At 39.9% G+C, this 14,880-nt stretch overlaps 1 protein-coding gene across 1 annotated transcript; it reads right to left on the bottom strand.

The window, feature by feature from the left end:
- Positions 1-10,085: 10,085 nt before the first annotated feature.
- On the bottom strand, positions 10,086-12,767 carry LOC103720252 (G-type lectin S-receptor-like serine/threonine-protein kinase LECRK3). The gene has a single exon (XM_008809863.3). The coding sequence runs from the start codon at positions 12,743-12,745 to the stop codon at positions 10,334-10,336; it is 2,412 nt and encodes an 803-aa protein (XP_008808085.1). The 5' UTR covers positions 12,746-12,767; the 3' UTR covers positions 10,086-10,333.
- Between the last annotated feature and the right edge of the window lie 2,113 nt (positions 12,768-14,880).

Genomic DNA, 14,880 nt, shown 5'->3' with positions numbered 1-14,880 from the left:
GGATTAGGATTGAAGAGTTCAATTGAGTCATGGTTCAATTAAATTCTAATTGGATTTGGATTTGGAGGAATTAAATTGGGTGCACTTAATCCTATTTTGAATAGGATTAGACCTAGAACTAGTCCTAACCCAATCCCCACTTAATTTGATTAAGTGGGGCCAACCATATGGGAGAAGAGGGAGGGGCCTACACCCCTCCCTTGGCTGGTGGTGTGAAGGAAAAAGGAGGGGCCATGCCCCTCCTATTTTGAATTCACAAAGGGATAAAGATGAGCTCCTAAAATTTAGGAGCTCATCTCTATCCACACACCATAAAAGAGGGGTTCAAAGGGGCTCCGAATTTTTTATGTTTTTTCCTTGGGATTTTTGGCAGCAAGGAACCTCCTTCCATCCCTCCTTTCACCCACAAGAAAGCAAGAAAAAAAGGCTTGTGGCGTGGCGCTTCTTCCTTCCATTCTTTGGTTCCAACGCGAAGGGAAAAAGGAAAGGTTGCGGGCTTTACATTCTTCTTCTTACATCCCTCCTTCTTCTTCCTCCTCTCAAGGCAATCAAAAGTTGATTCAAAGGAGAGAATATCAGCCATTAAAAGCCATCTCTGCAAGGGAGCTAGCACCCTGGGAAGATCCAAAAGCTACGATCGGTTCATTACCTCGTGTGGATACTCGTAGAGGCCGGACGCGTGTGCGGCTTCCATTGAACCTTCATCAAATACCTCGTAAATCAGATTTGTGGAGATCATCTACCCGCACAAGGTGAAGATCTGATCTTCTTAATGATTTTAAAATGATTTATAAGAATTTAATTCTAATCTATTTACAAACGACGGTTTTAAAATACGTTCATGCGATGAATAGGATATGCACATGTCGTTCCGCTGCGCATCTGAAAAATTTTTAAATTTTCAGCGGCATGTGACAGATCTTAACACTTTTAATGTCTAATTGGTTTAAAACTGATATCAATTTAAACAAATTTTAGTATAGTGGTAAGCGCTTGATCCAACAAGTGGTATAAGACTTTGTGCTTATTAATCTTTTGAAAGTTGAATTTCCATCTGTACTTTATTATTCAATCATTTATTTTGAAAACTAATTGAAAAAGATTCCATTTGTCTTAGTATTGAAAATTTACTTTGGAACCTACTAATGAATTCTTTTTGACTTGCACTTTAGTGTTTCAATCCTGTGTAAATTTCTTTTAATTGATTTTGATGCTATGATCTTTAAAGGAGTAAAAGAAAGTCTTTAAAAAAGCTCTAAAAGAACTTTCAAAGCTTTGAATTTTATATATACTCTAAGATGTATCATAAATTGCATGAATTCATATTTTGGTATTTGTGCCTCAATACTTTTATATCGTGAAAGAATTTTGACTTTATACTCAATATAAGTTTTTCGAGTATATAGGTTTTAAGTTTTATCTGCTCTTATACTATACTCTGAAAATTAATTGGATTGCTCTCATGTTGCTATATGATTAATATGGTAGAGTTTAAATGAAAAAGTTTTTATATATTATTGAATATCTTTTAAGAAAAAGGGGAAAGAGGTTGGATTTTCATTCGTGCTTTCTTTGAATATCATTCTTGATACTTTTTGAAATAATCTGAGAAAGATTGCATCTACACTTGATTTGAAAACTATCTTTGGAATCTATATTTAGAGATCTCTTCTGGTTCGTATCTCAAATGTCTCATTCTTAAAGCCAAATATTTTATCTTTGATTTTGATAATATTTGTGCTCCCTGAAATTATTTCAGGTTTACTCTTCTTACCTTTCTGGCTCTGATCTATACTCATTATCTTTTCCTGACATTATTGCCTTGAGTTACGTTATTCATATTTTTGTAATAATTTGATATGCATTGAATAAATAAAAAAAAGGAGAGAAATATCTGAGTATATGCTCATAATGCTTTATATTTTGAATTGAATATAAATCAGTTTAGATTGAAATATGTTGATTATGTTAAAGCTGATTAACTCTAAAGCATTATCATGAAGTATATTCTTAAAGTGTCTCCTTGATTTTGTATTTATTTTGACTTGTATTTACTCTTTGTGGTAGTTTGTATTTCTTCTCTAAAATATTATACTTTTGGCATAGATGAAATACAATGTTTCTCTTGAGTTATGATCTTTGTGATTACAATGTTATCCAATTCATTATTATTCATTCTTTTTGATGATGATAAAAGGAAAAAAAAATATAAGAGAAAAACTAGAAGCAAATTCTATAAGAAAAATTGTATAGGAGAGAAAATATGGGAGAAAATATGAGCATCAACCCTTAAACTAAGAGGCATATATTATATACTTAAGGGGGAGATATGTGACAAAAAGAAAATCTAAATTTTGACAAAAAAAAATCTAAATTTTGACAAAAAAATTCTGAATTTTGACACATAATCATAGAGATTTTTCTTGCCTCGATATATAACATGAAACTCTTATTTTGGCACAAACTTTTAAAAATTTTGCTGTTAATGATACACAAGAGTAAGAGGGAGCAAAGCTGAAATTCTTTTGACATTCATTTGGATAAGATAAGGGGAGTTTTTGGTTCAACCAATGCTATATGATACGGCCTACCATGATACTATTTTGATACTCTTGAACCAAAAGCACTTTAGGAATGTTAAATCTAACTTTTTATATGAATGCCAATTTGCTTACACTCAATGTTTTGTAATCATCAAAAAGGGGAAGATTGAGGATCATAGTGAGATTTTGATGTTTACAAAACCATTTAGGTCATATGGGAGTACTGATGCTTTCAATTCAATTGATCTAGTACATAAATATTTAAGGAAGAAAGATATGATACATTCTTGATACGCTCTACATATACAATTAAAACAACTCTCAAGAACTCATCTAAAGACAAATTTATTGGAAGAACTTAAGGAAAAATCTAAATTTCAGTTTGATAGACTTAAGAGTCAAGTTCCCTTAGTTAAAGTGCAATTCTATCTTTTTCATTTTTAAAGAGATGAAACTTCTATGTGTTAAGCATCCTAAATTAATTGTAATTTCTTTTATTTGCTTTATGTGCTAAACTAACCTTCAGTTGTAGAAAATCAGGGTTAGAGTCGACCCTAGGTAGTTTGGAGTCAACTCTGCTATATTTGGCATGCTTTGGCACGCTATGACACACTATTGAACATTTGGCACAGAGTTGGAGTCGACCTCAGAAGAATTAGAGTCGACCCTAGCATAATCTGGCATAACTAGCACAGAGCTCGGGTCGACCCGAGGAAAGCTCGAGCCGACCCTAGCTTCAGACATCAGAAAAACAGCATTCTGGAATTCACTGTCAGAGCCGACCCCAAGAAAGTTGGAGCCGACCCCACTTGGGTCGACCCCACATTTGCTCGGGTCGACCCCAGCTCAACTGATAACCTAACGACTTGTTCTGCAGAAGTACTTTTTAAGGCTCCAATGGCTATAAACGGCTAGTTTCTTCAATCCAATGGCTAATAACTGATATTTGGAGATTGGAGAAGTATTTAAGAGCCACTATTCATCAAGGAAAAGCATCTTGGTGAGAATCTAAGTGTGCATTCAAGAGAAAGAGGAAATTCAAGAGAGTTCAATTTATTGCTTCAAGTTCAAACCCAAAAGAAGTGTGTTGAGCATAATTCAAGTGCCTTCAAGAGCTCAACCAATTTATTGAAGAGTGAAGCAATCTTGGCAAAGAAGAGAAGAGCATCTACAAAGCGATAATTATTTTCTTATCTCTTCTTTGAGTGCATATTTGTTTTATTTGCTCATTAACAAGCTTTATACTTTGATTCACTTATTCTTGTTGTAAGGTTTGTTAGTGAGCCTGTAAAACCAATAGTGTAGGTTTGTTGGTGAGCCCGTAAAACCAACGGTTAGGTTCTTGTTGGTGATCCCGTAAAACCAACTATTAGATTTTTGGATTATGAATTCCCAAGGAGATGCTTGGGGACACTATAGGAAAATGGATCTTTCCCGATGCTTTTCTACCGACGCTAGAAGTAAGCGTCGGGAAAAAAGGACACCACGCAAACATTTGCTGACGCTTTAGATAAGCGTCGGCAATTCTTCTGAATAGACAACGCGTAAAAGCGTCGTCTTAACCCTATAAAAAAACCGACGGTTTTTAATTAGCGTGTGGAATAGACGACGCTTATTAGCGTCGTCGTATATCTCGCCTAAGATGACGCGTATAAGCGTCGTCAAAAGTCAAATTCACAACAAAACCAGCGGCCGCCACCCTCCTCCTCATTTGCATCTCGATCGAGCCCTAGCTCCTCTGGCCTCCTCCCTCCTCTCCGACGACGAGCGACCGACCGACCCTTGTCCTCTCCGACGCCGAGCGACGTCCGACGCCAAGCTCCTCTCTCCTCTCCAATGCCGAACGACCGTTCGCATCCTCCTCTCCTCCTCTCTCCTCTCCGGCACCGAGCGACCGGCCGCTAGTACGGACACCGCTTCGAGAGCTCAAAAAGCGAAGAGGCTCCGAACCATCTACGACAAGCTCTCGCTCGAAGGTTTCTCTGCCGATCAAATCGAATAGGCTCTCTCTGCTTTCAAGGTTATTTTTCTTTGCTTATGTACTTTTTTTTCTCCTCATATCACAAACTTCCCTTTCTCAACTTGGGGTTCAAGAAACACAAATTGGTTGATTTTTCTGGATTATTTCTAGTTTCTAATGTCCAAACCATACCTAGACTTGATCCATAACCCCTGGGCTTTGATGAAACTGTCTGCCATGCGATTAGATAAAATGTAAAAGAATACTAGAACTTACTTTTGATTCTTGTCCATGTGGCTTCAAGAAACATGGACTGGTTTTTTTCTTTCAGATTTCTTTTAACTGGTAGGCCGACAACATCTATGACAGAAGGCCGACAAGTTTTCATAAATGAAAACCTGCCAGAATTTCTCCTCGGATCCCTCCATGCGACCCTTCATGAATATCCCCGGCTTGAGAGGGGATTTGAAATCTACTTCAATCTTAACCTTGGCGAACCCAAGTCTCTTGCCCTGATCGGTAAAGTTATCCAATGCCAGAGGTTTGCTGGCCTTTTCGGCAATCTGTAGAATGGTTGACTTCTCCCAATTTTCCAATGGCAGCTGAGGAAGTCGTAGCCAAACCACCACTCTACCCACCTCACCGGAGCTAGGAACAAAATTTGGATGCTATCGTTCCATCGCAAAGAGTAGTCCGGCCACCATCCATGGGCCATTCATCAACGCGGCCTCTCGATCACCTTTACAAGCGAAACGAACGACAAGGTAGTCGTCCATCATCGCAAAACACTCAACATTATAATTCAACTTCTTGGCTCGCCGCACTTCGGTGGCAACCCATTCTGCCGTGTTCTTCCATACCATTCTAGCTCTTTCAAGTCTATCCTCCGGCACCTCCAGCACTTCCGTGAAGTGGCTCTGCAGTATTCCCAAATTCTGTTCAGAGATCGGATGGCTGGTCTAAGTTGGTTGCCTCGGCACACCTTTTGCCATCGACGACCACGACGGGCCTGCGCCACACCCCCAAAGGAGGGTTGCCTCAGACCGTCAACCTCCCCCCGCCGGAGTCACCCTCTCACCAGTCCCTTTTCTGGCCATACACTACAAGAAAATTGGGCATTAGCGACGCTTTTTTTGGTCATTAGCGACGCTTTCCTAAGCGTCGGTAAAGGGTCGCCTATGCTACAGTGGAGAAAACATGTTCCGACGCTTTTGAAAGCGTCGGGCGTTAGCGACGCTTTTTAGCGTCGGTAACTTACAATTTAGCGACGCATAAAAGCGTTGCTAATTGCAATTTTGGCGACGCTTTTTAGCGTCGGTAAAGGGCAACGCTTTAAAGCGTCATTAAAGTCAAACTTACCGACGCTTTAAAGCATCGCTAATTGATAACATTTGTGATTTTAACGACGCTTTAAAGCATCATTAGCGTATAATTTTTTTTAATAAAATTATTGAAAAATTTTAAAACTCTGTTTACAAAATCAAAGGCATACACACTAAACGAGATTATACTCATGGCACAATCAAACATATTTATATAAATATTCATATTGTCAAATTACATTCATACTGTCAATTTACATTTGCAATGTACTTCAAAAAGCATAAAAAAAATACATATGAAACTCCAAAATAAAAGCTTCAGGGATCGATGCATCCTTTAGGACATCTATGCATCCTTTTCAATAAAATCCATTGCAGTTAGGATAATAGTTAACTACTACAATCAACACAAACCACAATGGATGACTTACACTGGCTACCAGACATCAAATTGAAACCTAGTTGTACCCAGACAACTAGGTTTCCTAGCATGAGTCATTACAGCTCTTCCTAGCATGCATATCTTTTTTCTTCGGTTAAGGATGATTGATGATATCTTGGGAATTGGAAAGACAGAATTAGTATATAATAGAATTTCAAAAGCAGATTTTAGCTAAAAGAATCATAAAAGCAAAATTAGTACCTTACAACATTTGCTCAAATTAGTTGGGATTTGAGCTAGAATCTTAATTCAGGCGATATATAAATGGTCGAATTGTTTTTCTCTAGATACAATAAATTTATTGAATTATATAGCCCTTAAGATATTGGTGTTCAATTTTTAAGCTGTTTTAGCATTTAGGTAATTGAAATGGGATTTCAAATGAAATACAGCTTGAATTAGGTAACATTTAAGTGTTTGTTCCAATAACTAAGCAGTTCTAACTTCTGAGAGGCATCACAAACTAATCATTTATGGCCCTTGAAGAAATGAAAGTTTACATTTCATTATTCTTATACTTATGTTCACATTGCAAACTTTGAATTATTCCTTATACTTGCATCAATAAGTGACACTAAAATTGTAATATTCCCTCAAGATGTTTCTTCATTGTAAAGTATGCAAGAGCAGACAATTGTAGTCAAACTGATACTACCTTGTGCATGAACAATACTGACAATGATTCCTCCAATAAACTTTGCAACACATAACATCAAGGACATTTTTTGGAGGTTTTAAATCTCAAAATGATGATGCTGGTTCTCCCGAATTGAAAGTTTTAATTTTTGAGAATTAAGATTTACCAGGAGTTGTTTTCTTGTTTAAAAGATAAGATTCAAAAAATAGGCATACTCAAGCTTGTAAGGAGATAAAGACAAGAAATTTGAATTAAGGTCTGGTGCTTTATATGATTTTCATGGCATGGCCAAGCACCTTATCAATAAAAACATAACCTGCAATACAAAAAATATGCAGTTTCTCAAAAATTTCAATACATGTAGAACCACATAATATCATTATATAATGACTTGTATTGCAACCAAATCCACCTAACAAGGAAGATGAGTAGAAACTTGTGTGCCTAATGATTTGGTATCTAAGAGATAAGTGCTATTCATTAGTCTAAAAGCATAAATTTGTGAAGTCTGGTGCTATGAAAGACGAAAACCTCACAGTCATACAAAAAAAAAAAGAAATAAACAATATGTACTACTGATGGTTAAAAAAAGGAAATGATACTTGCATGAGCTGACCATTAGATCGTGCTCTCTATATAGATATTCATATTTATAATATATAGATATATATAATATATCGACCATTAGAATTCAAAGTAATTAAATATAATATAGATTACTTTCCAACTGGAATATATATAATCTAATATATCTAATGGTCTCTATGCGAAGGGCGGAGTGAGCAGATAGGAGCGCAGCGTAGAGAGAGTTTATCTGTGTGCTCCGCCGCCGCCGAGGTCACCACAATTGCAGCATCGGTATAATTTTGGTATTTCTAGGCTACAAACAACTAGATTGTCTACTAAGTTGCTGAAATTAATTGATACTATGAATATCTCAGGATGCGAAAGCGGCGCAATGAAATAGAATTTTTTTTTTAATATTTTAAAAATATGATATGTAGGTAAATATAATGCTCTGCTATAGAAATTTTTAAAATTTTAATCTACAAATTAATGGATTTAATTTGACAAAGTATCTGCAGAATTAATGATTTTTTTTATAGCAAGTTGAAAACTTATATTCACCTATGTTACAATTCCTCTCTATAAATTAATTAAATTACTATATTACATTCTACTTATTCAATATATGAATATTGTTCAACAGAAAGGTACAATAGACCAATCTTGGCTGCTACGACTGTATATTTTTAAACTAGCTACAAATGAGTATCAACAGATCAAAAGATGTTTTCTTATATTATATATCAGCAGAAAAATATCAGCTGACCATTAAATCTAATGGTCTCTATATATTCAAATCACATATATAATATATAGATATTCATATTAATATTTGGAAAGTAATTAACTCTTTTTGTTGGAATTCTGTCTCAATATTTGCTAGATTTATTTCACTCAAACATTCCAGCATCTTTTTTCCCTCTGCGATCACCTCCTCAATCAGTTAGCTTCTAATACGTAATCTATAAGCAGTAATTTGAAAATATGCAGAAGAAAACCACCTTACCCTATAGTTATACCTCAACCAAAAGCACCAATAGTTCTTCAAATTTAAAAAAAAAACAGAAGTTACGAACTAGTAGAAAGAAAAACACAACATATATATGGACTAGCATAGAAGAAATCCCAGTGACTGTGTGAGCAAACCCATGAACCTGATGATGGAGGGTAGTATTCAGAATTCGGCGTCCCAGGCGGCGGAGGAGGATAGCTGCCCTCAGGCTCTGCCGATGTGGATGGCGGTGGCAAGCACGGATTTAAAGATCCAGAACATCTAGAATTTAAAGATTGAAGCAAGAGAAGAAGATCCCAAACCTGGCCTTGTCCCTGTCCTTGCCGGCTCCAAACTTCAAACGCCGCGTGAGTGCTCTGCGGTGGAGGAGGCGGGAGATGTCCACAGAGAGGAGGCCAATGGAGAGGGGGAGGAGGGGAAGGAGATGTGGCGGAGGAACGCGATTTGGGGTCGCTCTGCGGAGGGGAATGGCTGAGATCGGCGGAGGGAGGGGGGAGTCGGTCGGCGTGAGCTAGCTAGGGATAGTAGGGATTTAGGGCTACGGAGGGAGAGGGTTGATCGGATTTTGTTGTGGGAGAAATGAAGTCCGACGATGCTTATAAGCATCGTCGCATTTATCCCTTATGCCGACACTTATAAGCATCGGTGATTAAACAATGCGACGCTTATAAGCGTCGGTAATGGACCCAACGCTCCGACGCTAACAAAAGTGTCGACAGAAGGTTTTTTACCGACGCTTTATAAAAGCGTCGGCATTTACTGTCGCAAGAAAAAAAATTGCCGACGCTTTTATCTAGCGTCGACAATATAGAGTCGGCAAACATCTTTTTTGTTGTAGTGATAGTTCACGTCCAACAGGTGTTGAGGAAATCCCCAAGTGATCTGCACACGGTTGTACATAACTTAAAGCACCTGCACACCTGCTCACACCCATCTATGCCTTGCTTACCTCTCTTTTTTTTTTTTTTGCTGAATAAAAGGGTGAGAGGGGGGGAGGCGAACCACCCCCACGTAGCAACCCCACACTGGGCCCCTCTCCCACCAGGACATGTCCGATACAGGAAGAGAGCACCCCCTACCCATCATCATGACTCAGGAATAGGGGGCACCCATTTTTGCTCATCCCTTCCCCACCTCATTGGGTGAGTACGTCATCCTGGTGCCACCTTGGTATCAGCCGACCAGTAGCGCTCCCAGACCCCGCGTCCAGGCGTGAGGCATCCGGTCCTCAAATTTAATCGACGCCCGCGCGTTTCGAACCTGGAACCGCTTGGTTGGGAGTAAGTGCCCCGTTCCAACTGAGCTACCACCTTGGTGGCGCTTACCTCTCTTTTTTAAAATCCAATAACTGAGCAGGCGGTTTGGCTGATGACATATCCGAGGTCCAAATATGCTTCCTCTTTGCATTCAATAGATCTTGCTTTGAATCGATTACTATACCATCATCTAAAATCAAGGACTTTTCCATTGCTCTTCGGTACATTAGAGGAATTCTATGCATAAACACTCAAACCTATATTCATTCGTTAAAATTTGTATGCTATTCATTAAACTTTCATTCACACGCTGGTTCTTATGCAACACTTCAGGGGTAACACATACTAACAAAATCCCTGTTATTTGATGTACAAGCTAACTAAATGAAGAGCGAGAGCAAAAAGAAACACTCTCTAGGAGTTTTAAAATCGATACACTTGCTAACCCAAGGATTGACGAAATAGATGTACACAAAGATCATGGTTGGCTAGAGAATGCCATTATTTTTTGCAGCAGGACATAGGTTAACAACAAACATAAGACAAAGTAGTAGCAAGTACATGATTTCAGATTCTCAAAAAAAGCACATGATTTCACTGGATTGAACTCATGTAGGAGGAAGGATCAGGGGGCTCTGGGATTGAGGTTGCTCCGTCCAGCATCTGAGTCACCTTTTGCATTGTAGGTCTCATTGATGGCTCCTCCTGGATACACCAAAGGGCCACCTTCACAAATCTCTCCACCCTCTTCATGTCAAAGGCTGCCTCTTCATCACCTTCCACCACCAATTCCAACATCCCATCTCTATAGCAATCGCTAACCCAGTATGTGAGTATCAGTCCCTCCTCGTTCCCCACCTCTTGTTCCACGCACTTCCTGCAACACACGATCTCCAGCAACATAACTCCAAAACTGTACACATCCACCTTTGCTGTGATCCCTATGTTCTTGAACCACTCTGGCGCAACATACCCTCTGGTCCCTCTGATGGCGGTGTTTGTTCGAGTCTGGTCTGTCCTCAGGAGCTTTGCCAGTCCAAAATCAGATATCCTTGCAACTAAATTGTCGTCCAAGAGTATGTTCTGAGGCTTTATGTCACAATGGATGATTTGGTTGCTGCACTCTTCGTGCAAGTACAGGAGGCCTCTTGCAATCCCCAGAGCTATCTGGACTCGCAGGTTCCAGTTTGGCCTGACGCTTCCAAAGAGGAATTCCCTCAGTGAGCCATTTTTCATGAATTCATATACCAGAAGCCGTTCATTCCCTTCGTTGCAGAATCCATGCAGTCGGACTAGGTTCTTGTGGTAGGTCCGGCCGATGCTTCCGACTTCGTTCATAAATTCCTTGTCCATGTCTGGCAAAAGGTTATCAAGTTTCTTAACCGCAACACAGGTTGTGGGTCCATCATCGAAGTAACCCTTGTAGACTCTGCTGAAAGCACCGCTACCCAGTTCTTCACTGAATCCATTTGTGGCTTCTTCAAGCTCACTGTATGTAAATGAGCGAAGGCTCAGCGCTGCCATGTTCGAGCCAGGCTGAAGCTTCCGTCTCACTTTGTTGTAGGAGCAAGATCTCACGAAAAGTATTGCAGTGATAAGGACAAAATTTACAACAGCAGAGCTTCCTAGGAGCAGCGATCCAACCAAAATCCGAGCCCCTCTGTCTTTCTTCACTATGATTGGAGTCGGAGGTGGAGGCTGGGAGTTATTACCTTTGGCTACTTTGATGAGAGCCTTTGACCCATTGGAAGGGACCGTCTTCCCGTTGGCAAGCGGGAGCTTCTTCTTCCAACAATTCCCATTATTATAGATAGCAACTGCACAGAAGCAGTCGCTCAAGCATTCTTTTCTACATCGGTCCTCATCTACGGGGTTGAAGTGCTCGTAATCAGAAAAAGGCCAGTTGACGTCGATCTTCACTGAGAAACCATACAGTGACTCTATCTCCTTCTCATCTGCGTCACATCTCTGTGCTGGAAAATTTGCTTCACACCCTTTGTACTTCCTATTTGGATCCAAGAAGGAATACCCGGGTGGACACTCGCAGTCGACGAGGCTTTGGTTGCCAGATTTGCAGTAGCTATTGAAGCCACAAGCACCACTCCCGGTGCCCGTCGTTACCGCTTGGCAGATATCTGGAGGCTGGAAATCCACCAGATTCCAGCCTTCGTTCCAGCTTCCATCCCGCATCCCATTCTTTGGATAGACGTACTGCCTGAAGACCCCATCAGAGTCGAGCGTTGCCCTGTGATAGAAATCACCCATTGAAGCTATTCTCGCAGATGTAAAATTCAATCGAGTCCCGTTCTTTAGGTCTAAGTAAATGGTACCCAGCTCGTCGAAGACGAGCTGTGTGCCGTTTCCAACAGTGTTGCTGGCCCAGTAAGGATCGTATTGAAATTCAAACGGGACGGCCACGGAATAAAACACTAGATTACCGTCAGCTTGGACCCTGAGCTTGAACCTTCCACTGGAGTAATCCGTGTCCATCATGCGGGCTCGCAGCTCGGTGTCCAGATTCAATTCTTGGGAGGGCAAGATGGTGTCAGAGGGAAGGGCAAAGCTCTGCCAACTAACGGTTGCATCAGCGCTCGCAAGCACGAAGTTTCCAGTATCGAGCATGGCAGCGTAGGAGGCATTGCTGATGTCAGCGTCCCACACGTTCTGGCCGTTGTGGTCTTTGAGCGAGAGATCCCCGTCGGTGGTCAGCTGCACTACGGCTCCGTCTTGCACCAGTTTGTCTCCGTTCGCGTACCAAACTACGGTTTTGTTTGCTGTCTTCACGAACCAAATGGCAAGCAGGAAGAGGCTGCTATCGGTTTCGAGGGGATAAAATCCAAAGGCGAACTCGCCGGAAGGCGAGAGCCACGAGCTGTTTTCGCCTAGGGGAGTCAAGGAGGAGCCCAAGCTTATGTTGTGGTAAGCCTGAGCATCTGAAGGGCTGATTAAAGCTAGTAGCAGGAGGAGAGGAGGTAGGAAATGGTGGAACAGAGAAGAGGGTGCCATACCAGGGATTTGCTTGTAGGATTTTTCTCCAGTGGAGATTGGAGGAATCTTGGAAAGATATAGCACCGTCTTTCTTAATTTTCTACGACATTGACTATCGGCGTCAACCTGAAAGCATCGCGGAAGTCGTCGTAGAAATGGTAGCCATTCGTTTATGGAATAATATCAGACACAGAAAAGTCTTCCAACACCGTTCGAATAGTCTGCAGACCCGACCACCCCATTTTCACTAATTTCTCTTGTCCGCACTAAAATTAGGCCTTAGAGTCCTCGGCTAGTCATAAGAAAAGCTGAACCAAGCCAAATCGGTTGATTTAGTCCAAACTGAATTGATCCGACCGACCAAAACAGTTTGACAGTAGAAAATAATTTCAGTTTCTAAAGAGCTGAAATTTGATTGGCTCTGGCTGAAACCAACCGAAATCGATCAAAATCGGCTAAAATTGGACAGAACCGTCCAGTACAATTCGATTTGGCTCACACTGGTACTTAAAAAAAAAAAATCTTCTGTTAGCCTTCCTGCACCCAAAAAAAAAAAAAAGAGGAAAAAAACAAAATCTTTAGCGAAGTCCTTTCAACTGGTGTACTAATCAATGAGAGACTCCTAATTGGCTCTTAGGCTGCAAATGGTTCCAGTCATGTCATAATCTGCTACAATTGCCGCAAATTAATAATCAATTTCCTATAAGATCCAGTATCTAATCTCCCAAGGCATGTTTTTGAGACATGTGTCAAGCGCAGCCTTTAGTTCATGCAATTTAGTATACTTGAGTATATTTACTCCCTAAAATTTTACCCTTTTAAAGTTAATGACTTTATCATTCTTTTTTTTCTACCGAAATAAATAATTCACCGTTCATTTCAAAGTTAGCACTAGCCTGTTCTTTTTCCAAAGCATGTGGTTCCTTGTAGAATCCGTAAGAATGCTAATTCTTGCGCCACCAATGGCATGGGATGAAATAATGTAAAATTCCTAGTAGTTTTTTTATAATTTGGCTTTGATTTTTTTTTTCTTTTTTATCTGTTGTTTTTACCGAAATGTTTGTATAGAGGAGCGAAGACTTGGTGAGGTTCCCTTCCAGACTTCCAGCAACACATCTTGCCCAGAAGTTTCCACAGTGCTTAATTTTCATAGGACACTATTTCTAGTCAACTCCGTGGTAAGCACACAAAGTCTTTGAACATGACCCATCTTTAGACTTGTTGCGAGACTTTATATACCATTGAGTCTTTTTAGTTTCTAAATAACATCCTTTCACCCATAGTTTTCTTTGAAACTTTGACCGGTTCATTCTTTTTTCCACTTCTTATTTATTACGAGAAAGTTTGCAGTTTTGACCGGCTACGTTTTCCTATAAAAAGTCACTTTTTTTTTTGATAAATAGAATTCATTAAGCCAATCTAGAATAAACCCATCCATGGAAATCAGAAAATAAAATATTCAAAGAAACTCATACACATATCAATTGCAACCATCCACAAAATAGATCTAGTATGATTAGCTATATATATTGTCATTTAATCTATAGTTCTGTTAGCCTCTCTATAAATATGCTTCACTTCATATGCTTATAAGACTTTCATTCTCCAGCAATCCTGTCTTAAAGGATGAGTACCAATCCTCCGAGGGTGATGAGCTAGATAATCCTGTGATAATCTGCAAATAATTTAGTTTCTATGGTGCTTAATTTTCGAAGGGCACCACTTCAGGTCAACTCCATGGTAAGCACACAAAAGTATTCGAATGTGGCCTATCTTTAGCCAAGTTCTGTGACGAGAGTTCTATTTAACACGAAGGCCACAAAGAGATGACCATGGCTTCTGAGTCTCTTATTCTGTACCTCCTGCTCTTGCTTTCTCCTGCCTTCATCACTGCTCAAACTAACGGCAGAATAACCTTGGGCTCCTCCTTGTCCGCCCTTGAAGAAAACAGCTCATGGGCTTCTTGATGCGGCTGGAGCATGGAGAAAAAGAGTTCACAATGCTGCTGGGTCTGAGGGAAACTCAGAACCAAATAGGCACTGCAAAAATCAAGTAAAACTCTGTTTGCTGAACCAGAAACAGAGCATGAAGTAGGAGATTAACGCTGAAACTCTCAAGCGTAATTTTCATTCATTCATTGACGGTTGAAAAAA

The sequence above is a fragment of the Phoenix dactylifera genome, unplaced genomic scaffold (assembly GCF_009389715.1).
Source record: "Phoenix dactylifera cultivar Barhee BC4 unplaced genomic scaffold, palm_55x_up_171113_PBpolish2nd_filt_p 000064F, whole genome shotgun sequence".
Classification (NCBI taxonomy): Eukaryota; Viridiplantae; Streptophyta; class Magnoliopsida; order Arecales; family Arecaceae; genus Phoenix; species Phoenix dactylifera.
The sequence above is the reverse complement of the archived record's forward strand: the minus strand, read 5'-3'. Positions and strand labels throughout refer to the sequence as shown.

What these genes read in the sequence shown, in the direction of transcription:
- LOC103720252 (XM_008809863.3), bottom strand. Translation starts at nt 12,745, where the DNA reads ATGGCACCCTCTTCTCTGTTCCACCATTTCCTACCTCCTCTCCTCCTG.